Source organism: Pseudonaja textilis, chromosome 3 (assembly GCF_049901715.1).
Source record: "Pseudonaja textilis isolate UNSWEBS1 chromosome 3, rPseTex1.2, whole genome shotgun sequence".
NCBI classification, from domain to species: Eukaryota; Metazoa; Chordata; class Lepidosauria; order Squamata; family Elapidae; genus Pseudonaja; species Pseudonaja textilis.
Window position 1 is genome coordinate 176154743 of NC_141992.1, and position 23445 is coordinate 176178187.

Here is a 23445-nt window from a genome sequence, read left to right on the forward strand (position 1 = left end):
CTTGCTGTTGCTGGTAAGCTCAAAAAGCTCTTAAACCTTCTTTTCTCAGAGATGCACTTTTAAAAAGTGAACTACAAGTGGTCCTTGATTTATGACCAATAATTTAGTGACTGTTCAATTACAGCACGGGGGTCACACTTGTGGCATTATGTAGCCATCATGTGATATTTCGTGACGTTTTTCCCCTTGTGGAGCTGGGGTGGCCGTGGCCTGCCTGTGATGCATCTGGTCTGTGGGCGCCAGTTTGATAACCTGAGTTACAGCAAAGCTACTTGTGATACTGTTTTTAAGTTCTGACAACTGTCCCTCTTATGGTCGAGTGATCACATTTTGGGTGCTTGGCAATCAGCCTGCATTTACAGCATCTGCAGTGACGTAACCACAATTTTTGGATGTTTTTTGACCAGAAACTAGGGTTTGGTTTTACCTGAAAAAAAAAAAGACTCCTCAGATATAATAGGTTTGCTTAAAAATATTAACGGCATTCACTTGACCATCACAAAAAAGGTCACAACATTGGATGCAGTTACATGGCAATCTACTTAACAACCATGAAGACTTAACAACCACAATTCTCGGCTCAATTATGGTTATAAGCCGAGGACTACCTGCAATTGGTTAAGCTCATGGAGTTTCACCTCTGAGGAACACTGGATATGGTAAGAAGCGGCTCAAAGGTGGAAAAGTTGTCCTGAGTAGCTTTTATGTGATTTTTGGTTTTGTTTTACTATGATTTGTTTTGTGTTTTGTGTTTTGGCTTTTTCTAAACCACAATTGCTGAATTATTCTGGATTTGAGAAACATACTTTGCTGGATATTGTTCTGGAGCCCTTGCCCTTTGCTGTGAAATTCCAAGGGGCAAGTAGCCAGAGTCTCTTTTGAGAAAATCTTTTGGAATGAAACCTTCCTAGCTTCTACAGCAATCTCTTTAAGAGGCTAAGATTTAAAAATGTACATCTCCCTGGTAGTTCAGTAATTTGCTTTTTGCTTTATGTGTCATTATTAGTGATTTTAATATATTTTATTCATATTTATCTTTCCTGTTATTTATTAATGTATCCTAAATTGTTTATAATGCTTAGCTTGCCCAGTTTAATTGATGGATGAAAACTCCCATTCATACATGGTATTAAAACTGAATGAAATAAAACCCACATGTGATCCTTATTAAAGCTGTCCTCTAGCGTGAGAAGCTGTAGTCAGAAAAGCCAAGCCCAGATTACCCTCTGTAACTATAGACTGACTTGAACCATTATGTTGAATTTGTTGCATCTTTGTTCTTCCTCTTAACATAGTTAAGAACTTGAGTGTAATTTTGGAAGTAAATTACTTACCCAAACAGAGACATGAAACTACTCAGGAAACCTGCACCTTGGAACTCGTGATAAAACATGGCTCCTTGGATTGAGACAAAACCCAAAACAGCATCACTTGAGTACAACCAGTTACATTTGAAAGCAATGACATTTCCTCTAGCTTTAATCAACAAAACAAATCTCTCTCTATTATCCATCATGATGGTGATGAAAAAGTAACTTTGCAAATAATGCACACATTTGTATAACTTTTGCAGTGCCCATTTTACTCAGTTTCTCCGTTAGCCGAATTCCAGAAACTTCCCTCTCAACCAACAGTTTGGTTTTGTATCCTTTGGGTATAAAACAAAACCTGAATTAAAATCATAATCACATCTGTGGTCATGTGATTTTCATTTAACAACCACTTTGCTTAATTACTGTTGCCAGTCCCAGTTGGGATCACTAAATGTGATCACTTTGTATCTATTTCAGATCCCAAAAGGTACTTTCTGTCACTATTATACTTCTGTATTCATGCAGGAAATGTGTTAATTTTCTTATTCCATCTAGAAATGAAAATTATGGGAATATCATCTGGAGTACGGTGTTTCCTACCATAGAAGAGATGGTTGCAAGACTGTCCAGCTCAAAAATTTTCACAATATGTGAAGAATGCACATAATCTTCTATAATGGGGATTCAGAATAAGGAATAGAGAAAAGAGCCAAAACAAGACAACAGTCAGATAAAAGAAAGTTGAGTCTGAGGAAGAAATATAATGTGAAAAAACATCTTAGACTTAATCCTCTCTAGTTCTCCATTTTGGCTAATGCAGGGCACAAATTGACCAGTGCAGATTAGGCCATAAAATCTAACTGTGTACTATCACAATTAGTAAAACTATCACACTATTGGTAAAGCTATCATTTTAAATATTAGTAAGCCAAAAACACAACCTTATTTCTACAGGTCTGTAACAGCTGATATAAGATAAATACAGTTAAAAAAAACCTCTCCAAAATAACAAGGAATTTCAAATATGCCAGAAACTTCCAAGCTCTCTTATTCATTAGAGCCTCACCTGGCAGTCACCTAGGTCCCTCCCCTCCACACCACAAGATGGCAGCAAAGGAGTTAGGGGTTTCTACATCTCTGGACCAAATCATTAAAAGACTTCCAGCTCATTCACACTTAGAATGCTGTACATTTAAAAAATAGTACAATAGCATTTTGAACTGATTTTAAAAACATGAAATAGACAATAAATTTAATAAACTGGTCTTTTTAAAGAAGAGATAATTAAAAGGAATATTCTCAGCTTGAGTAAGTGAGAATAAGGTTCTATCCTGACATTAAAAGTCCGATTGATTATATCTAATTCAATAAATTAAAAAAGTTTTAATTGCCATGATACATTTTGTGCTGATTACACAAATCAGGAGCTTCCTAATGAGTTTATAATCATGCAATTTCTCTGCCTTGTTCACAGATTACTTGATACCCATTTAGAATCATTTGATGTTCGGCCTCAATTTGGTAGTGCAGTACCAATGCTAAATTTCAGATGACCAGTGTTATAGAATGCAGATGGAAGAATGCCCGAGCCAGAGCAATGACTATGGTTAAGTGAGAACATATGTTTGCTTTTGTGGCTTATGGGTGGGTGGTGTGTTTTTTTGTTTTTTGTTTTGCTATTTATCAATGGCACCCCTTAGGGAAGGTGTAAAAAAAAAAAGATATGGTCTCAACAGGATGAGTCTGCTCTTGTGGCCACAAGAGACATGTGGACTTTGTTCCCCCTGCCCCCGCACACCCAATGCCACCATACTATTGCTATTTACAAGGCACAATGTAGCTAGCAAGGACACATGAAACAAATGAAGACTTTCCAAGTGTTAGCACTTCAGCAAAAAACCCTCTTGTTATCAGCCATTCCTTGACAGTAATGATAACAATTTCCCAATAACAAATACGGCATGCATACACAATAGTTAAATTGCTTTAAAAAATATTGATACTTTATGCAACTCAAATTCAGTGTGAATAAGAATATTTAGGAGTTGGCCCAGAAGCACAGAGAATCAAATTCTCCATTTGGTTACATCATTACAGCTGTTTGGGGGTAAATCTTTCCTCTGGATCAAGTAACAGAGAGCAATTTTTATCCAGCTGCTGAATCAATCTGGATTTTCAAACTTTTAAAGCTCCAAATAAGTAATCCATATAAAATAATGGAATTCCTGAATGGAAATCTCTTGAACAACCAATGACTGAACAAACCCCAGTGTGTGTTAAAAGGATAATAAAATTTAGTGTAAGAATAACTTTTTGGCTCACTGAAAACATAGTATATTGGTCCCATTTTGCTCGCTTCTGTCTTACCTCAGCATACAGTGCTTGGAAACTGGAGTCTCTTTTCAATATATCCACTTCACATCATCCAGGATAAATGTAAGTAACTTAAAATGACCTTGGATTCATTCTAATTTCTTCATCTTGGCTTTACAAGTATAGCATATTGAAATAGAATAGGGCTGCTTCAGTACATGGTTGGCTGGCAATCACTTTAGTGCTGAAATTACTTCAGCAGGTAAGAGAATGGGAAAACTACAATGTGTATTAGAAAAACACCCATTGTGTGTCAGTGCAAAATATTTTTAATAAACCAATAAAGCAAGACGGGGGAAACCATCAGTGCTGAGAAAATTATATTCAGATTTTTGTGACCTATGAATCAATTGTCTTACTCAAAATGGATTTTCAGACATTAGACGTGTTCCAGAAACAAATAAGTCTTAAGGCACCCAAAATGGCAGAGGTAAGTATAGTCTTTAATGGATGATGATGATGATTGTCATTTAAGAAATGCTTATGTTTAATTGCAACCACACCCTCCATGGGAATTGTTTATCATTAGGACAGGTGGTAGAGAGAGAGATCCCAGGTCTCTGAGGGAACTCAGGCCATGAATACTGTGACAATGCACAAGGGGACATACTCAGGGGTGGGATGCTGGGGGTTTGCAGGGGTCCAGGAGAAACCCTAGCTAAGAGTCTGTGCAGTTCGAAGAATCCCCAAATCCCACTCCTAGCTGACCCCACCCACCCCTCCCCTCTCAGGAGTCCCCATGCGGCCCGTTTTGGATGCAGGTTAAGTATAGGAGGCTGGGGGAGGGTGAAAAACGGGCTTCCCGGAAGTTCACAAAAGGGAGCCTCTGGTGCCCAGGGAGGCTGTTTTTGCCCGAGGAAAGCCTCCTGAATCCGGATAGGGCAAAAATACCCCCCCACCGTGGTGCAGGAAGCTGACTAGACCATGCCCACCCAGCAACTGGCAGAAAACCCTTTGCTAAAATTTTTGAAGCCCACCCCTGGACATACTGGAGCAAAACTCAATTTTACCTTTACCTTCCCAGGTTCTGTGTTGAAACAAGCCATCCTTACCTAGCGTAGATATAGTGTTGAAGATAATTTTTATTTCTAGTGCAACAGTACCCCCAGTGTTCTAATCAGATTTCAGTCAATCATTTTGGGGGAAACTTTATGGTAAGAGCCCAACATCTTTTGAAACATGAGGTTTTCCATCTTCCCTTGTTACTTTTTTTTTTTTAATACTATTCATTAATTTGCTTTCATCAAAGTTAATGAGCAACCCTGGGAGCTGGGCCTGCTTTTATCAACCCCTTGCCTCTGCTTTCTCCTGATTGAACAAGCTTCTCCAACTTTTGCCCTTGATATTAATGAGTCTATAGCTCCCGCTCCCACTAAGCAATACATAGTATGATAGACTTGCGGGGCCGGCGCGTTGTGCAACATGGTGCAATAAGATTGGGACTGGGTTAGGGACTTCTGTCTCACTGTGAGTTGTGTTGGGGGCGGGGCACAAAGGGAGGCTCAGCCCATCTCATTGTACACATGTTGTACTCTGACAATAAAGGTAATAGAAAGTAATGCTTGGGAATTAAAGGAGGTATAGTCCCAAAGTGCCTGGAGGACTTGAAATTGTGGGAAAGGATGCTATATAAGAGTCCATGATTCCAAAAAAACCCAAACACAAGGTCTCCCCTCTTAGTCTCACTGTCACCTAAAAAGATACTCCTTTGGTCTTTTTAGCTGCCAGAGAAAGGGAGTGAGGGAAAACAAGGCATTCTTGAAATGCCTAGATAACCACCTCAGCAGCCCAAAGTTGTCAGAGCATAAGAAGGTTATTGGAGAGCATGATGGATGACTCTTGGAGATGGATATGTCCCATTGGAGAAGTCACATCCAGGGGGTGGGGGAAAGACCAGGGTCAAGGGGGAAATGTATGATGTAATTTAGTATCGGCTGCACCCAGCCACACGCCAACATGGCAATTTCTAATAAACCTATTTTCTTTTTCTGAGGTGTGGCTAGAGACTTTTGATTTGAATGAAGGTGGATTTGTTGGAGTCCTGACACTCACATTTGGTGGAAAAGGGGAAAACAAAGATTGATGCCGTTATTTGATCAACATTTACCTGCAAGGATAGAACTAAGAGTAGAGAGCACGTAGTTCAGTGGAATGACTTGTGCTGAACCGTAGATCTCCATTGCTTGATTCAAGAACCTGTAAGAAGAATGTCAATGTAACATAAATAAGAATTTAAAGCCCAAGATATAATTCCTACATTTTTAGGAATTTCAACACTTCTTCCCTAGCAAAATCATTGTATTTTGAAATAAACTCACCCTGTACTTCATATATTTAATTAAAAATAATAACAATGTGGCAGATGACAGCACCTAGCTGATCTTGGCTGATCTTGAAAAAGCCAATGCTTAGCATCTGGATAGGAGGCTACCTGGAAATGCCCCAAAATGTACATTAGATTGAGGGGGGGGGGGGAAACGGATTACCAATAAATTTTTGTCTACGCAACCCTCAGATATAATTCAACGGAGATTTTCATTTAGTAATGTAGATAAAAACCATCATAAGCTCTATTTCCCCCCACACCTATAGGGATATTTTATGTTATTAGGTATTGGGCATTGCTTGAATGTAGATGTTGAAACAGGTAGTCCTCTACTTACAACTACAATTGAATCTAACATTTCCATTGCTAAGCAAGAAGTTGTTAAGTGAGTTTTGCCGCATTTTGCAACCTTTCTTGCCATAGTTGTTAAGTAAATCACTGCAGTTGTTAAGTTAATAACACAACTGTTAAGTGAACCTGGCTTCCTCATTTACTTTGCTTGTCAGAAGTTGCAAAAAGATGACTCTGGGACATTGCAACTGTTATAAATACATGCCATCATTTACAAATTTAAAATAAGAAAACTGAAAAGATCAAGTGCAGAGGTTGGACATCTTTTCAGCTGATTCTGTTCCACTATAAACAAAGTTATTAATAAGGCCCAGAGATATTGACTTGATAGACTTACAACTGATTCAGATCAGACAATTCCCTAGATCAACATTTATTTTGATGTTTCTGACCTCTTTGACTATGGTTTTTTTTGTATCTATTCAAAAGTTACAGGATCTTCCAAGCAGCTGTTTGCATATTTGAAAATAAAGATAATTCACTCTTTCAAAGTATGGGAAGTCTATTAAAAAAAATCTCTAAATGCTTCCAGCTAGCAATTTCAACTGTGAGAAACAAAGTTACATAAAAGAGTTGATGTCAAAGCAAGATCTGGAAGAAAATATTTGCTACCACTGCCTGAAAATATGTCAGGTCTGCAAAACAACTCACAGATCACTGCAAATAACTTGCTAAAAACTTTAGCTGATCCTAAAACAGCTGCTCACCACACAATATTGGTTTTAAAATTACATGTATTGACTTGCAAAAGGAAACTGTTCCTCCAAGCTCATCACAAAACTGTCTAAAATATGCAAAATAAAAGTATAATAAGCATTACACATTTTAGAAGAAAGGCTTTGGGGTGGTAAAACAAACACTGAAGTGTTCAGCCACAACTACACAAAATAAATTTGGAGAAAAATGGGGACATGAAATTAAAGGGGGGAAAAAACCCTTTAACAACAGTTAAGGGGTTTTTGAGTTGAGTGGCAGTCAGTGGCACAAGCAGTATTGTGCAGATGGAAGGAAAAAGGGATAAAACCAGAGGTGGTATTCAGCAGGTTCTGACTAGTTCTGGAGAACCAGTAGCGGAAATTTTGAATAGTTCGGAGAACCGGCAAATACCACCTCTGACTAGCCCAAGTCCCAGCTGATCAGCTGGGTCTTCTTTGGTTTCCCTGCACAGGAGAACAGAGCTGGAAAGCAGGTTAGTGGGGTGTGGAGGGAATAGGATTTTGCAGTATCCTTCCCCTGGAGTGGGGTGGGAATGGAGATTTTGCAGTATCGTACCTCTGCCACGGCCACCAAGCCATGCCCACCAAGCCACGCAATGCCCACCAAACCACATCCACAGAACTGGTAGTAAAAAATTTTGAATCCCACCACTGGATAAAACTAAATATTAACATACCCTAGAAACTAACATGTCCTCAGTGAAAAAGTAGATCTGGAAAGAGATTGGACACTACAGTAAGCATATAGTTACAAGAAAGGATAACATTTTGGAATGGCCTTCAGAATCTTAGTCCTGAATGTTACTGAACATCTGTGAAGGGACTTCAAAACATTTAGTACTTGCTGAAAAATATTTCTGAGATAGAAGAGCTCTGCAAGGAAGAATGAGAAAACATCTGAAAACTAGAATGGATTATATCTCTCTAAAAACTAAAAAGCATTCTTATCAACCTACAGAAAACACATAGAAGCTGTTATTTCTGCCAGAGGTATTACAAAGCCCCAACCCCAAAGGCGTTCAATTCTCTGCATCATATTGTTTTGCTGTTTTTAATCTTTGCTCCCCTACACATTTATGCTATATATCACAATTTGCAGAAACCTTGTGTAACATATAAATGTTGGGTCATCATTCCATTCCCACCCCACTCCAGGGGAAGGATACTGCAAAATCTCCATTCCCTCCCCACCCCACTAACCTACTTTCCAGCTCCGTTCTCCTGTGCAAGGCAACAAAAAAAGACCCAGCCGATCAGCTGGGACTCGGGAGGCAGAGAATAGATGGGAGCGAGGCCAGTCAGAGTAAGGATTCATTGACCAATACAATTGATGTTGGATAAACCTTTGCATGCCATTGTACATTCTATTCTAATTTTACTAGAGTGAGTATTTATTAGATTTTTAAAGATAATGAAACACAGTATATTTCATTTTATAAGCGATGGCACCTCTTTTCTGACCACCAGGCATTTCAATTTTTAGGCTTCCAGATTGTTAAAATACTGTACAATAAAAGTAGTGGAAATCTACTACTGTATGTCTTAAGAAACTTTCATCACAATTTAAATGCAAAAGTCCTCACCCTGCAGAAGACGGTGTGCCACTGAATATACTAAAATATACTAAAATAGCCTTTTGATATCTTGTTAAAGTCCAGTTTCTAATCTGTTTTTTAACAGGAATTATTAGGAATTATTGTGAGGTTTTTTAGCAACAACTGAGCAGTCCGATGGATCCAAAATAATTTTTTAAAAAAGTGCATGTTTATGGAATAGTCAGGATTTTCAAAGTTATTGAATTCCTCTGATTTTAGCTATTTTTCTAATGTCGCAAAAACAGAGGGTGCATCAAAATAAGTCTTGCATGAAGTTTGTCTACAAGCTCTTTTTTGTAATTTCTAGACTTGCAACCTTACAATGAAGTAGAGCTTAGTTCTTCTGAATGTACTTCTTCTCTGGACTACTGCTCAAAGTTGATAGGAGGTCACTAGTTTGGGGAAGGCCTTTCTTCCTTGACCACATATAATTTCTTTCTAAAATAGCCTGAGCTAATTGACCCATACTTCTATATCTATATCTTAGGCCTAGGCCAATTAAAGAGCTACATCTTTATCTTAGCCCTAAATTTTTTCTCCGGCAATTTCATCAAATGTTCCTGAGTTCTAGAATTTATGAAGAATAAAAACGTGATCTAAATTTTCTATGCTTACAGGAATTTATAATCTACATTCATATCTTCTCTTTGTTTGCCTTTCTGAAAGCCTCACAAATACAGGTTCTCCTCAAACTCATAAATGCATCTGTGTCCACATTTGGTAGGACCTGACTGTTCTTTTACGTTACAATACCAAGTATTAAAATAATATGGAATGGAGAGAACAGTACATTAATTCTATGTTTTCTAAAAACTTACTTGACTTGAAATATACAAGTTGATGTCATTAGAATGAGCATAAGATAGAAAATTGGGTAAGTTAGCTGCATGTTTCCCTTCACAGAAAATGTCAGCATGGCTGCCACTGCTTTCACTGAAATGATGGTCAGAGATGCTGCAGAAAAATTAAGAGAAGCCGATTAAAACAGAACATTAATAAAAATAATTTTATCAATCAACTAATTGTGAAAAATTGGTAGGTTCGCTCATATAGTTCAAAACATAATAGCTACCAATGGCCTTCTACTGAAAACATTTAAGAATTGATAACATGGAAATGGTAGTTTATTTATGAACAGTCTCTTTTATCTAAAGTAGATGAAAACTTACTATGGTGTTGCAGTAAGATGATTATCATACATCAATATATATTGCCAATTTTGAGCAATGGATCAACTGAACTTATTAAGAGCATTGTATTGGTACAGTATATAATGTCTGGATCAATAAATCTTTGGATTTTGTATCTATCGAATAAATAGGTTTTCTTTGTATGATCAGCATATAAGCACTAGTCTTTCTTTCTCATCTAATCACACCACTGTATTCATTTGAAAAACAAAATGATCTTTTGTCAGGATATATAAAAGAAAACTTAATCTCATTCATTCCTAATTCTCTGCTTGTGGTGACAGACTTATCCAGCCTCCCCACAGCCATAAATTGCATCACTAATATATGCAATATGTGCCTCTTCGTTAAGCCCACTTAGATACTAACTGAAAAATTGTACTTTTCCATAATACAGTACAACCGTTCTATGTGTGTATATAATTTGCGGTTGCACTTTTATTCACAAGGGCAATTTCAGATGTTTGGCACTGTTCTGCAATTCTTTTGTCCAACATGAGAACCAAGGTAAAATAACAGAGGGTAGACCTCAGCAAGTTAAAATGTTGGCATGTGGCTTTGTGGAACGAGAGAGTCCACTGATGTAATTTTTTCCCAATAAAACTTGCCGCTTCCATTCTGCTTGCTGACAGATGTATTGCTAGAAGTGAAGATATTAAAACTGATGGTATTATCAGAGATGGTGAGACCATTCCGTTCCTATCAGGCCGAGGGAGCCCCTAAAAGCATCAAGTATTTAAATGCAGCAGTTATTTTTCTAGCTAATGTAGAACCAAAAGAGGATGGATTGGTTTTTGGACTCTGATAACAATTTCTACTTAGCTACAATGGCAACAGCTGGAAAAAAGATGACATCACTTTGAAAGCAGAAAACTTTTCATTGTCCCTATTTTGCTTCTTGATTCTAACCATGCTATAAATCCCAGATTATGCATGAAACAAAGTGCTGTGCGATGAGTCATTTTGCAGAGCTGCATTACTCAAACCATCTACAGTTTTATCCAATCTCTTTTCTAATATAAATATATTTAATTTTTTTTTCTTCATGCCTATGAAGTACAGACCTTATTTAAGGCAAGTAGGTCAGATACAAAAAGCACTCTGATTTTCTCCCATCCTCCTTACCCAAGCAAATCAGTATATGTGGAGCGTGGAAGAGAACAGAAATAGAAAACCCTTTTTATAAGCTTTCCAAAACTATTTTTGTTACAAGCCATTTTTGTTGCAAAGTCATTTGCTGGTTCACTGTCATTGTGGATGGGATGGACGGATAGCTGATCAAAAGTTTATTATTTTTAAGATAATTAGATAAAGTTGTAAACATGAATTCATAGCAGTTTTAAGGCCAGATAAATAATGCCAGCTTTTTCCGGAGTGGTAACCTGTAGGAGGAGGGGCAGAACTGAACAATAGAGTTAAAGGAGAGATCAGCCTAGAGTTCCTATGTAGCCACAAGGGGACTAAGTCCAATCACCTTGTCTAACTCCAAGCAATGCTAGCTATTAATTGAGAAGATTCCCGTGCATAGGCTGCTTAGCAATACATTTGTTGAATTGGATTTTTACATGTGGACCTGGTCTTTTGTGCCTGACATTATTCCTAGGACAGGACAGGACTGTAACTCTTATTATCGTCAGTCGGGATGGCCAGCAAAACCTCCTATTGCAAACGATGCAGTTGCAAGAGACTTCAATGTCTTCAGATACATCTGGAAATGCTTGTAAATAATGTAGCATCATATGGATTGTGCGATACCTTAAAACCAAATTCAAAGAATCCAGATCCACCAGCATCACTAGCTTGTGATCTCTTACAAAACATACTGGAATGTTGTGTGAAACATAACCCATGGATTAAACTGAATGCAAGAGTATGACTGTAACATGCAGATATGTGAATGATGTAAAATTGTCGCCCAATATTGACCATGGCAAACTGAGCCAAAACAAGTACTCTCATGGGCTCTACAAGTGTTTCTTATCAGGGCAACCTAGTCTCCCCAAATATGGCATGGAGCATACTGCTTCTGCTTCCTCCAAACTTGTATTCTCCAAATGTATTAGAATAACAGAGCTGGAAGGGATCTTGAAGGTCTTCTAGTCCAACCCCTGCTTAGGCAGGAAACCCTACACCGGGGGTGTCAAACTCAAGGCCTGGGGGCCGGATCTGGAAACAGCACCCTGAAAACAGCAAAGGACCAGCCTGTGGTGTCTCTGCCTGCGAAAATGGAGCTCAGGAGAGTCATGTCCATACCTTTCGAGCTCCATTTTCCCTGGCAGAGGGTTGCAGGGGGCAAGCCCAGCCGAAAACAGAGTTTGCGAGGGCTGCACACGCCCCCCAGCTCCGTTTTCACTAGCAGGGGGCTTCAGGGCTGGCCCAGCTGAAAACCGAGTTTGTGAGGGTCTCGTATAGCCCCACCCCAGCTCTGTTTTCACTGGCAAAGATTTGTAGTAGGCCATTGCAGCTGAAAATGGAGCTCAGGATCCCATTTTCACTTGCAGAGCACCTGGACCACCACAGGTGCCCCCCAACGAGTGACATCAAGCTGGCAATATCCACTCTGGCCATACACACCTGGCCCAAACGAGGTCAAACACACCCTGATGCAGCCCTCAATGAAATCAAGTTTGACACCCCTGCCCTACACTATTTAGACAAATGGTTATTGAACTATAGTTTTAGAAATTTCTGGGTGCCAGTATCACATTGACCCATGAATACTGGAAGCTGAATGGCAATACATCTGGCACCAGAGTGGAGAAAGCTGCTATATCTCATTAGAACCTTTGTTTACTTGAGCCTAATCTGTGTAAAAAACTTTATCTTAGGACACACAGTGTGCATCTAGATTCCGAGTCCCATCTGAACTCAATCAATGAACTTGACAGAGTTATCTCATAAGAATCTTCCAGGGATCTAGTTAATTTTCTAGGAAATATAACCAACAAAACCATCTTTTACCTTGGGTGTGTCATACAAATCTTCAATTGTAAGTTTACCTTAACTCTGAATGGAATACATGTGCGTGTGACAATATGTAGTACTCATACAACTGTATGGCTTCTACATGTTTTTCTTAAAGTGCTTAACAGACTCAAGTTCTTCTTGTGACTATGTGGTTTGTTTCAGCCAGTGCTGGTCAGAATTTCTTTTTGCTTTAACAAAATGTTACAAAACCTCTAATTCGCTCCTCTTAAGAGCAAATGGGAAAGCTATTTAAAATATAAACCTGAGAAACGTAGCTCAGAGCAATCCCACAATCCCAGCTTTATACAGATACATCTGCAACGAACATCTGGAAGTTCTGATGCCACAGCATCAAAGATAAGTTAATGTGAGGTTCATGAGGCTCATAAACATAAACTGATTTGAACCCCCGGTTTCAGTCTTAACCATTACATTATGCCAACTCTGAATACAGGTTACTTAGCAATAGCAATAGCACTTAAAACTTATACTGTATATTGCTTCATAGTGCTTCACAGCCATCTCTAAGTAGTTTACAGAGCCAGGCTATTGTCCCCAACAGTCTGGGTCCTCATTTTACCCACCTCGGAAGGATGGAAAGCTGAGTCAACCTTGAATCTGATAGGACCTGAACTGCCAAACTGCTGGCAGCCGGTGATCCGCAGAAGTAGCCTGCAGTACTACACTCCAACCCTTGCGCCAACATGGCTCTACTTGTTGACTTATGACCACTAAAGGGTTAGTGATAGAGAATTCAGGATTAAGGACCAGAATTTTTGTAACTAAGCAAAGTGGTTGTTAAGTGAGCCATGCCTACTTTTATGATCGGTTTTAGCCATGGTTGTTAAGCAAATCACTGCAATTTTTAAGCACATCAGGCCATCATTAAGTTGAGTTAAGTTTGACTTAAGTTTGACCCATTGACTTTGCTTATTGATATCTGGCTGGAACAGTCATCAATGGTGACCCCAGGATGCTCCAACTGTCATAAATACATGCTGGTTGATCAGCAACCAAATTCTGATCCTATGGCCTTCGGGATGCTGCAAATACAAAGCTGGCTGTCAGATACTCTCTTCAGTGCCATTGTAATTTTGAACAATTGTTGTTAAGTCAAGGATAAGTGTATTTTTAAATGTTTTTAATATAAGAACCTCTATTCTAGCATGGAGGAGAAACAGAGCACAGGACCTTAGTTCTGGATCCATGCTAATTTATCACCAGCTACCAAAATGTGTGGAGTAAATACCGGTGTGAATATACTTAACAAACAAACAAACAAAAAAACCACAAGCTTGAACCACGTTCTTACCTAGTAGTGCTACCATTGTTAACAAAACTACAATGTGCTTTGCTTCTTTTCTCTTGTAGAAATACAAAAGAATGCAGAAAGCTACTATTTCCACGATCTGAAAATAGAAAAAAGATAACCAGCTTAAATTGTTAAAAAGGAAACGTTTTCAACAAAATCTTTAACACAATCTACTTTCCTCTTTTAAGATGAGCAAGAGGAACATCCACACATTTATCAAGCAATTATCTCCATAAACATTTCCAAAGGCAAAGATAAATTCTCAGTTTTTCCTATGTTATCTTACCCTTTCATGTGCCTTGGAAGATTTAAACAAAGGAAGGAGAACTGGGGGAATGGGAGCTTTGCTGTAATAATCTGGCAAACAAAGGCATCCAACTTTAATAATACTAAGCCATAAATATACACAATCATCTTGGTTAGGAGAGGAAATAAAGAAAGCCAAATATAATCTAAATGCAATGAGAGTACTCCTGTATAAGCAAGTTGTAGACTCTGATCCTTAAACTATGGCCTATCTTATTCATCATTCATATTATTCAGCTACCTTCTTCTTAAGCTCTAAAAAACATAGAATAAACTTATAGTTCAGTTCAACACACCTGCAATGCATTTGTAACCATATGCTGGCTTTCAATCATTGCCTAGCCAACTACTTGTCAAAAGGTTGCATAAAAGAAAAATATACAGCAGGGTTTAATCGTATGCTAAGGAAAGGTTGCTTTGAAAGACATTTCACAGATGGGACTGCCTTAACACTACATATAACCTAGACCTGCAGTCTCACAGCTAACGGCAACACCCCAACTTGCATGGCTTTCCTATTCAAAGTAGTTTTCATCTGGGCCATAGATTGCTCTGGAATTAGCTACTGAATTTCAGCCTTCACCAATTTGATCTCCTCCAGCTATATTGGTCTACAATTTCCACATGCATGACCATCCTGGCTGAAATGTAAGGTATGGGGTGACATATAAATCCAGAGGGCATCAGATTTGGGAAGATGGTTCGACAGAGTATCTTTATAGCATTAGTGCTGTAATTCTGGACTAACGCTTATAGGCTATATACTTATAAAACTATTTTATGGAGTCCTTGATTAGAAAATTGGCTAATTCAGGCTTGCACCATTTAGCATTAAGTCTGAGCAGTTGGGTAAACAATTCTTTTAAGCTCTCAGAAGCATATTTTCTTTCTGGCATGGCCTTGTGGGAGCGCCATCACTTGAGATTTTCAAGAAGAGATTGGACTGCCATTTGTCAGAAATGGTGTAGGATCTCCTGCTTGGGCGGGGGTTGGATTAGATGACCTACAAGGTCCCTTCCAACTCTGATTATCTGTTATCTGTTCTTGCCACTTGATTCTTTTACCTGGAGATGCCTGGAAATGATTCTGGAAACATCTGTATCTAAAACAGGGCTCCAAGTTAAGATTCTTTTTCTTGGGCATTGTGCAAAGCAAGAAGAATACATGAGTGTTCATTAAATGTTTCCATGCTCTGACCTATGGCTCCAAACCATAGCCAATATTTATTTATTTATTTTGTCAAGCTATTATAAGATAATAGGTATAAGTATAAACATAGTTATGAATACACGAAATGGATACAATAAGAAAAAAAAAGAAACAATAGGACAGGGATGGTAGACACATTCGTTAGCTTATGCACACCCCCTACAGACCTCTTAGGAAAGAGGTGAGGTCAATAGTAGACAGTCTAAGGTTAAAGTTTTTGGGGTTTGGGGAAGAAAATCAATAAACTAATTGCCACTTCTTCTAATGGACAACTTGTTTACTTTTGATCCAGATGAGTTTCACATGTGTTCTGTCATAAATCTGTTCCATTTCATTTTCCAGATTCAAAATATGGATAAAAATTTAGATTTAGATTTCCTGCTAAGGTATGTTTTTGGATATGTGTCTTTTGAGCCAAAAACTGCATTGAGAAAATCAGAGAAGTACATAATTCAAAGATAACTTAAGATGTGATAACTTAATGTGTGAAACACAAATCAAGCTGTGTGGGTAATGAAATCATCATCAGTGAACTGATGATATTACCTAGTTTGGTAATGAAATGTCTACAAGAAAACAGCCACACTCAGACAGCACCAAAGAACACACAGTTCAGTTCTGAGCTACCAATAATTCTCCTCTGTCAGTAAATCATGTACTCTTCTCTTTAAAAAAAAGATTGATTAGATTTATCAGCATCCTGAGACACTTTTTACTTTAGGGTTTTCAACATGTATTTTAATACTGGTGTTTAGAAAGGAGAAATCTGAATCACTCAAGGGCTATAATCATTCACTATCCTACTTTTCATAAAAGAGCTGCTCCTTCTCTCTTCTTGTCCTTATCTCCAAAATTAAATATCTTTACTTCATTTACAATTGTATTTTTATGGTTTATATGGTTCTATGTGAGAGAGATTCATTTATAAACATTTGGTGCCACTTTAATACAAAAATCCATTTGTAGTATGACAAACGGGTGGGTAAGCAATCCCTATTTTTCTTTCGCCTCCTCAGTCTCAAGTAATTTTTCAGCTGAACTTCATACAGTTTGTCCCAGAGGCAACAGAAATATAAATTATACTTGCAAAGCAATTTTCCCCATAGCAAGATAATAGACATGAAGGGAAAGCTTTTTTTTAAATTCTTTTAAACAAAGACTGATTTCATGTACACCTTTCAGCTCTTGTAGATGTGAAAGACACCATTCTCACTGTTCTTTCTTCTCGGAACCACTTTTTCTAAACAAATCATGCTCTCGCCTTCACAAACCACAGAGAATTAAGATTGTTGTACAATATCCAATTGCTTTTTTATTTCATGGGTGGCCATATAAATCAGATAGATAGATGATAGATAGATAGATAGATAGATAGATAGATAGATAGATAGATAGATAGATAGATAGATAGATAGATAGATAGATATGATGGATGGTCAAATAGATAGAGAAAAAGATTGCTGATAGACAGACAGACAGACAATAGATGATGGATAGATGGGTGGGTGGGTGGATGGAGAGATGGATAAAGATTGTAGATATAGATAATAATTAGAGAGACAGACAGACAGACACAGACAATAGAAAACGAATGGATAGATACATAGTGAGATAAAGATTGCAGACAGATGAGAGAGAGAGAGACAGACAGACAGACAAGAGATGGTAAATGGGTGGATGGATAGATAAAAGATACACAGAGAAATAAAGATTGCAGATAGATAGATCGACAGACAGCTACTATATGATAGATGATAGATGGATGGCTAGTTAGACAGCTAAAAAGATACAGAGATAAAGATTGATCTCCATCTTTCTTCTGTGCTATAGAGCAAGGGTCTTCAAACTTGGCAAGTTTAAGACTTGTGGACTTCAACTCCCAGAATTCCTGAGCTAACATGACTAGAGGAGGCATTCTGGGAGTTGAAGCCCACAAGTTTTAAAGCTGTCAAGTTTGAAAACTCCTGATCTAGAGAGCTCTGTTGGAAGCCACATAGTTTCTGTGGAGAGATATTTCTGCGGACTGGAGGGGGTGGGTGGTTTTGTATGCTGCCTGCATCCCGCAGATGGGACTTCACTTTTTTTCACGGACTGGTTTCTGGCATGTCGCAGACTGGTGCTGATCCATGGACTGGGGATTGGGGACTCCTGCTATAGCGGACAGAAAATTGCATTCTCAGCTATTCATTCCCATGTTTCATTATAAGGAGATGAGGGAGGTTCCTTTACCAGCCTCTCAAACTCTCTCTCCTAATTTTCATTTTGCTCAATAGCCCTGAAAGTTTTGCTCTTCTCCAAGTAACAATGGTTGAAAGAAGTTCCCTTTTTTACTTTTCTGCAGAAGGATACAGAACATTTACACAACAGTTCCTATGATAAATGCCTTCAAATAATTTGGATTTGTATATTAAATAGATATGGTATAAATCAATAATTGGGCTTAAGCTGGACCACTATAATTTGGTATAGAGTAGACAATCTTTGTTCAGCTTCAACACTTGGAGTTTGTTATTCCTAATTCTAAGCGTAAACTTTCCTGGGTTGGTCTAAACTAAAGCAGTGGTAGCCAAGCAGTGGGCTGAGGACGCGCGAGAAAATTTTGGTGGTCCGCAGAGAAATGTCACCCCCAAAGCACTCCCCAGAGCAATTATTCCAGGCTGCCTGGGAACACAAGGCTGCACCGCCCACATGGCCTACGGGAACACAAGGCTTGCGTCGCTTGCATTGCGAACAATACGAGGTAGTGAGGGGAGGGGGAAAGGGTGGACGGGGGGAACTTGCCCCACTCACCCACACGCCTCGCCTGGCCATCAGGCTGCTTCTTTCTGCTTCTTTCTTCTGCTTTTGGTTGCATGCAAGGAAAGCAGCTAAGTCTTTATTTCTCTCCCCGAAACTCCACCAGAAATAAACCTTTGGGACCCTGCAAGGCATTCTACTCCAAGAGGCTGCACCAGCATGACAGATCTCACAAAGACTCATTTCTGGCAGAGTTTGGAGGAGAGAAAGAAAGACTTCTGCTGCTTCTGCTGCTTTCCTTAACATGAAACCAAAAGTCTCTCTCTCTCTCCCCCACCTCCCGAAAACGGAACTGGAGATGGTATCCTCCGATCTCAAATAAAGAATGATTGATTGGTAGGAAAATGGGCTGGGGAATTCTCCTGCAGTCTTTTTTGGGGATTTTCCCAGGGTCCCTGGTCCGCGGGATTTAAAATTATGAGTTTGGTAGTCCCTGAGGTCCACAAGGTTAGTGACCCCTGGTCTAAAGGCTAGAAAAGTGAAAATTTTTGTCAAGGCACATTTTCACTTACAATTCTGAAACACAAAGAGAACAGAACACTTTTGCCCCATGTTGCATAAAATATTTTAATCATATTACAGATTAGAGGAATCCGCTTCCTCTCTCCTGTGGAAATGCTCTTTCTCCTTTCCAGATTTAACCAACATGCTACTCACCATGGTACATTTTCACTCCCATTAATGTAATTCATAGAGCTCATCAAACCAGAACCTGCAGTTGGCCTTGCTAGGAGTGTTGCAAATGTCTTTATCCACTTCATACTTGCACTAACATGCAGCTCCTGAAACTGCCTTTTTTGTTCCCTTCTTGTGGACCTGGCATCTTACTTGAGCTCACCGAAAATCAGCAGGAGAGCTTCCACCCCATTTTGAGATTGGAAACACATGGTAGCTATAGCATGAGCGATAAAATAAGCTCTTTTTTTCTTAAAAAAATACAATTCTCAGCAAAATGCAAATGTAAAAAAACCCTTACATTTGGGGAGTCATCAGATTGAATGGGTTTGAACAGAATAGAGTTGGAAGGGACCCTGGAGGTCTTCTAGTCCAGCCCCCTGCTCAAGCAGGAGAACTTATACAATCTCAGACAAGTGACAGTCCAGTCTCTTCTTTAAAACCTCCAGTGATGGAACCCCCAGGATTTCTGGAGGCAAAGCTGTTCCCCTGGTTAATTGTCCTCCCTGTTAAGAGGTTTCTGCTTAATTCCATGTTGCTTCTGTTATAGATCGGAAAAAGGGGAGGCCACACCAGAGCATTCCAATAACACACTTTATTCAGGGGAATAAAGGGGGCTGTCGCGTCTGCGTCTAACAGGCAGACTTACCAGCGAACAGCGGCTGGCTCGACCTCGCAGCCGGCTTTTATAGCCGGCTGTCGAAGGGAGCCAGCCAATGGGGGCTGCAAACGCCCCCGCGGAATGAACGGACCTGATGGGGAACTTGTGTCAGTCCCGGGGACATAACACCCCTTCCCCCCAGATACGAACACGAATAGTCTTTCAAGTAAGCGGGTGGTCTGTGTGAGCGTCCTGACCGGCGCAATTCTGGTGAGTCACAAAGTGGCACAGAGTTCGGTGGGTCAGGAACGGGTTCTGCTGGAACACAGGATCGACCCGGGACCCGGTCTGGAGTCTGTGAATGACCACAGTCTTCGGGTTGGATTGTTGAACTGTCATTGTCACGCAACCCGGCCGTGTCATTGGACGGAAAGGCTGGCGACTCCGACGGACGGTCCCGGTCTACCGTCCGTTCCCTCGGTTCGATCGGCGGCGGCTGGTCACTCTGGTGGTCCTAACTCGGATTCGGGAGTGGCGATTGGAGTGCCCCTGGAGTCCCTGGGTCAGAGTTGGCAAATTCGCTCTGGCGACTTCTTATCTGGTCCAGATGCCTCCGCCAGACGCGCCCGTCCTCCAGCTGGATGCGGTATGATCTCGGACCGGTGATGGCCACGATCTTTCCGGGTACCCACAACGGATCGCCCGCGTAGTTCCGGGCAAACACTCGGTCCTGTAACATAAAACTCCTGACCCTACTGTTAGAACCAATTGGTGTGTCAGGGCAATAGTGGGGATGCAGTTTATCTAACACCGTCCTTAAACGTCAGTAGCTCGGCTGGAGACTTATTTGTGACAGTGCATGGGGTCGAGTGTTGGCTTAAAAGAAAACGAGAGAGTCTGGAGTGCCAGTCGTCTTGAGTGAATCTTGCCAACGCCTCTTTTGCTGTCCTAACGGCTCTCTCCGCTAACCCATTGCTAGTGGGGTGAAAGGGAGCCGTCAGAATATGTCGGATGCCCAGGTTGGTGACATACCGGCTGAATTCTGTGGACGTAAATTGGGGGCCATTGTCTGAGACTAAGGTGTCAGGCAGACCGTGTGTAACAAATAGGCGGGTCAGAGCCTGGGCAATTGCTCGGGTGGTGGTCGCGAGTAGGAGGGCCACATCGATCCATTTTGAGAATGAATCAACGACCACCAGGAAAGTCTTGCCGTGGAATGGCCCGGCCAAGTCAATGTGCAAACGTGACCACGGTGCGTTGGCACTTTCCCATTTGGTTGGGGTGGTGATTGGCGGTGCTGGCCTGGATTCCTTACAGGGACGGCAGGAGCTTACCCATTTTGCTATTTCGTCGTCCATGCCCGGCCACCAGACGTAACTCCGAGCCAATGCTTTCATCCGGACGATGCCGGGATGTCCCTCGTGCAACGCCTTCAGGACGGGTGTGCGCAGTGGTTCTGGAATGACAACTCTGGTCCCCCATAACAGGCAGCCCTGCAAACTGGAAAGCTCTTGCTGGCGGGTTTTAAACAGTGAGAATTCAGTTGAGAGATCGTTGCCCGGCCACCCCCTCCGTACCCAGTCCAGAACCTGGGCGATAAGTTTGTCTTTTTTGGAGTGGAGGGCGATGTCACCAGCAGTGACTGGAATGTTGAACTCACTGGCATCGAAAATGGCATGTACCGGGGCCGAGTCCTCCACGGGTGCTGGCAACGGGCAGCGGCTGAGGGCGTCGGCGTGGCTAAGGTGTTTTCCTGGCCGGTGAACTAGTTTGTACGAGTAAGCCGCCAGGAATAAGGTCCACCTAGTCATCCTAGGTGACAAGACTTGCGGTGTCTGCTTTTCCCCTGAGAGAAGCCCCAACAGTGGTTTGTGGTCTGTGACAAGTTCGAAATTGTGACCAAAAAGAAATTCATGGAATTTTTTGACCGCAGCTACGGCGGCTAGGGCCTCTTTGTCAATTTGGCTGTAGTTACGTTCAGTTGTTGAAAAGGTTCTCGAAAAGAATGCGATTGGGGCTTCAGAGCCGTTGGGAAGTCTGTGACTCAAGACAGCCCCAATCCCGAAAGGTGAGGCGTCTGCTGCTAAGACTAGAGGAAGGTGTTGATCAAATTGTATTAGGACAGCGTCCGAGGTGAGCAGCGATTTAACTGCCTTAAAGGCGTAATCCTCTTTGGGCCCCCAATGCCATGGAGTGTTTTTGTCTAGAAGTCTATGCAGCGGTTCAGCTACTGACGCTTTGTGGGGTAGGAACGATGCATAGAAGTTTAGCAAACCCAGGAAAGCCTGTAACTCTGACTTGGAAGAAGGAGTGGGTGCCTCGTGAATGGCTTTGACTTTAGATTCCACCGGGTGGATGCCTGAGGCGTCTATTTTATACCCAAGAAAGTCCACCTGCTTAGTGGCGATGGCACACTTCTCCCTTTTTAGTTTGAGGCCATGCTGTCTGAACCTATCCAATACCGCTCTGACTCTGAGGAGAAGTTGGGGTCTGTCCCTGGCTGATACCAAAATGTCATCAAAATACGGAACCACGCCAGGGAGGCCTTGCAGTATCCATTCCATTAATGACTGAAATATACCTGGGGCGACGCTAACGCCAAATTGGAGACGTTTGCATCGGAATGCCCCTCTGTGGGTGACAATTGTTTGCAATTCGGCCATTTGGTTGTCTACAGGAAACTGTTGATAAGCCTGTGACATATCCAATTTGGTGAATATGGTTCCTGGTTCAAATGTGTGTAGTAAGTGTTGGATCACCGGAACTGGGTACGCGCTAGTCTGCCGATAGCGGTTAATTGTGGTCTTGTAGTCAGAACACATTCTTATACTGCCATCTTTTTTTAGGGGTGTGACAATTGGGGTCTCCCATTTAGCAAAATCCGTGGGCTCGATCACCCCTTGTTTGAGCAATTTGTCCAGTTCCGCGTCCAGTTTAGAGCGCAGAGCAAATGGTACTCTGCGTGGCTTTAAACGGATGGGAACTGCTTGGGGGTCCACTGAAAAGGAGATGGGCGTACCCTTATAACAACCCAATTCATCGCTGAACACATCAGCATAGTCTGAAAATAGCGAGTCGATATCGGAAGGTGAGACAGCATGAACTCCCGTTAAGCTAAGGCCGAGATAGGGGAACCAATCCAACCCCAAAAGGCTAGGGAGGGCACCATCTACCACCACTAAAGGCAGATGGCCTTTAAAGGATTTGAATTTAACGAGGAACTTGCCTGTTCCAAGTACTGGGATGTTCTTCCCCTGGTAGTCCCTCAAGGTGAGACGACTCTTCTGGAGATGGTTTCTGGACAGGTTGGGTCGTAGTTTCTTGAGCGTGCTCCATGAGATGATCGAGAGTGCTGACCCGGTATCAACTTCCATAAGACAGGGTTTACCTTCTAAATGGATAGAAAGCATGATTTTGTTAGGTGTCAGAAAAGTGCGGTTAGCTTGGTAGCACGTGTAACAATTTTCTACTTGCCTGGGTGGCCCCGGAGGGGAGTAAAAGGACGCTGCCTTTTGTGGAGCCACGTGTGTTGCCTGGCAGGCCCTGGCGATGTGGCCTTTCTTGCCGCAATTGTTGCAGGTGGCGTTCCTGAACCTGCAAGTCGTTCTGGCATGGGAACCCCCGCAGGCGAGGCACAACAGGATGTGTTTGGGCGCGTTGCTGTTCCCAGGCCTAGTTCCTACCTGTGGCTGCTTGGATGGCTTGAGCCGATGAA

At 41.0% G+C, this 23445-nt stretch overlaps 1 protein-coding gene across 5 annotated transcripts in view; it reads right to left on the reverse strand.

Moving 5' to 3' along the window:
* NIPAL2 (NIPA like domain containing 2) overlaps positions 1-23445 on the reverse strand; it is a 43203-nt gene that overhangs the window by 925 nt on the left and 18833 nt on the right. For 2 of the 5 annotated variants that reach the window (XR_015743261.1, XM_087931534.1), the window contains exons 6-9: positions 15514-15646; positions 14144-14240; positions 9493-9628; positions 5794-5882 (exon numbers count right to left, since the gene is read on the reverse strand). Coding sequence is in view for 3 of the 5 variants with exons in the window: in XM_087931534.1 (XP_087787660.1) it covers positions 5808-5882; positions 9493-9628; positions 14144-14240; positions 15514-15646 (441 nt within the window). In the remaining 2 variants the exon portion in view is untranslated. Of the gene's footprint in view, positions 1-1334; positions 1399-5793; positions 5883-9492; positions 9629-14143; positions 14241-15513; positions 15647-23445 lie in introns of all 5 variants that reach the window. The other 3 variants (XR_015743260.1, XM_026705916.2, XM_087931535.1) reach the window with 3 other exon arrangements.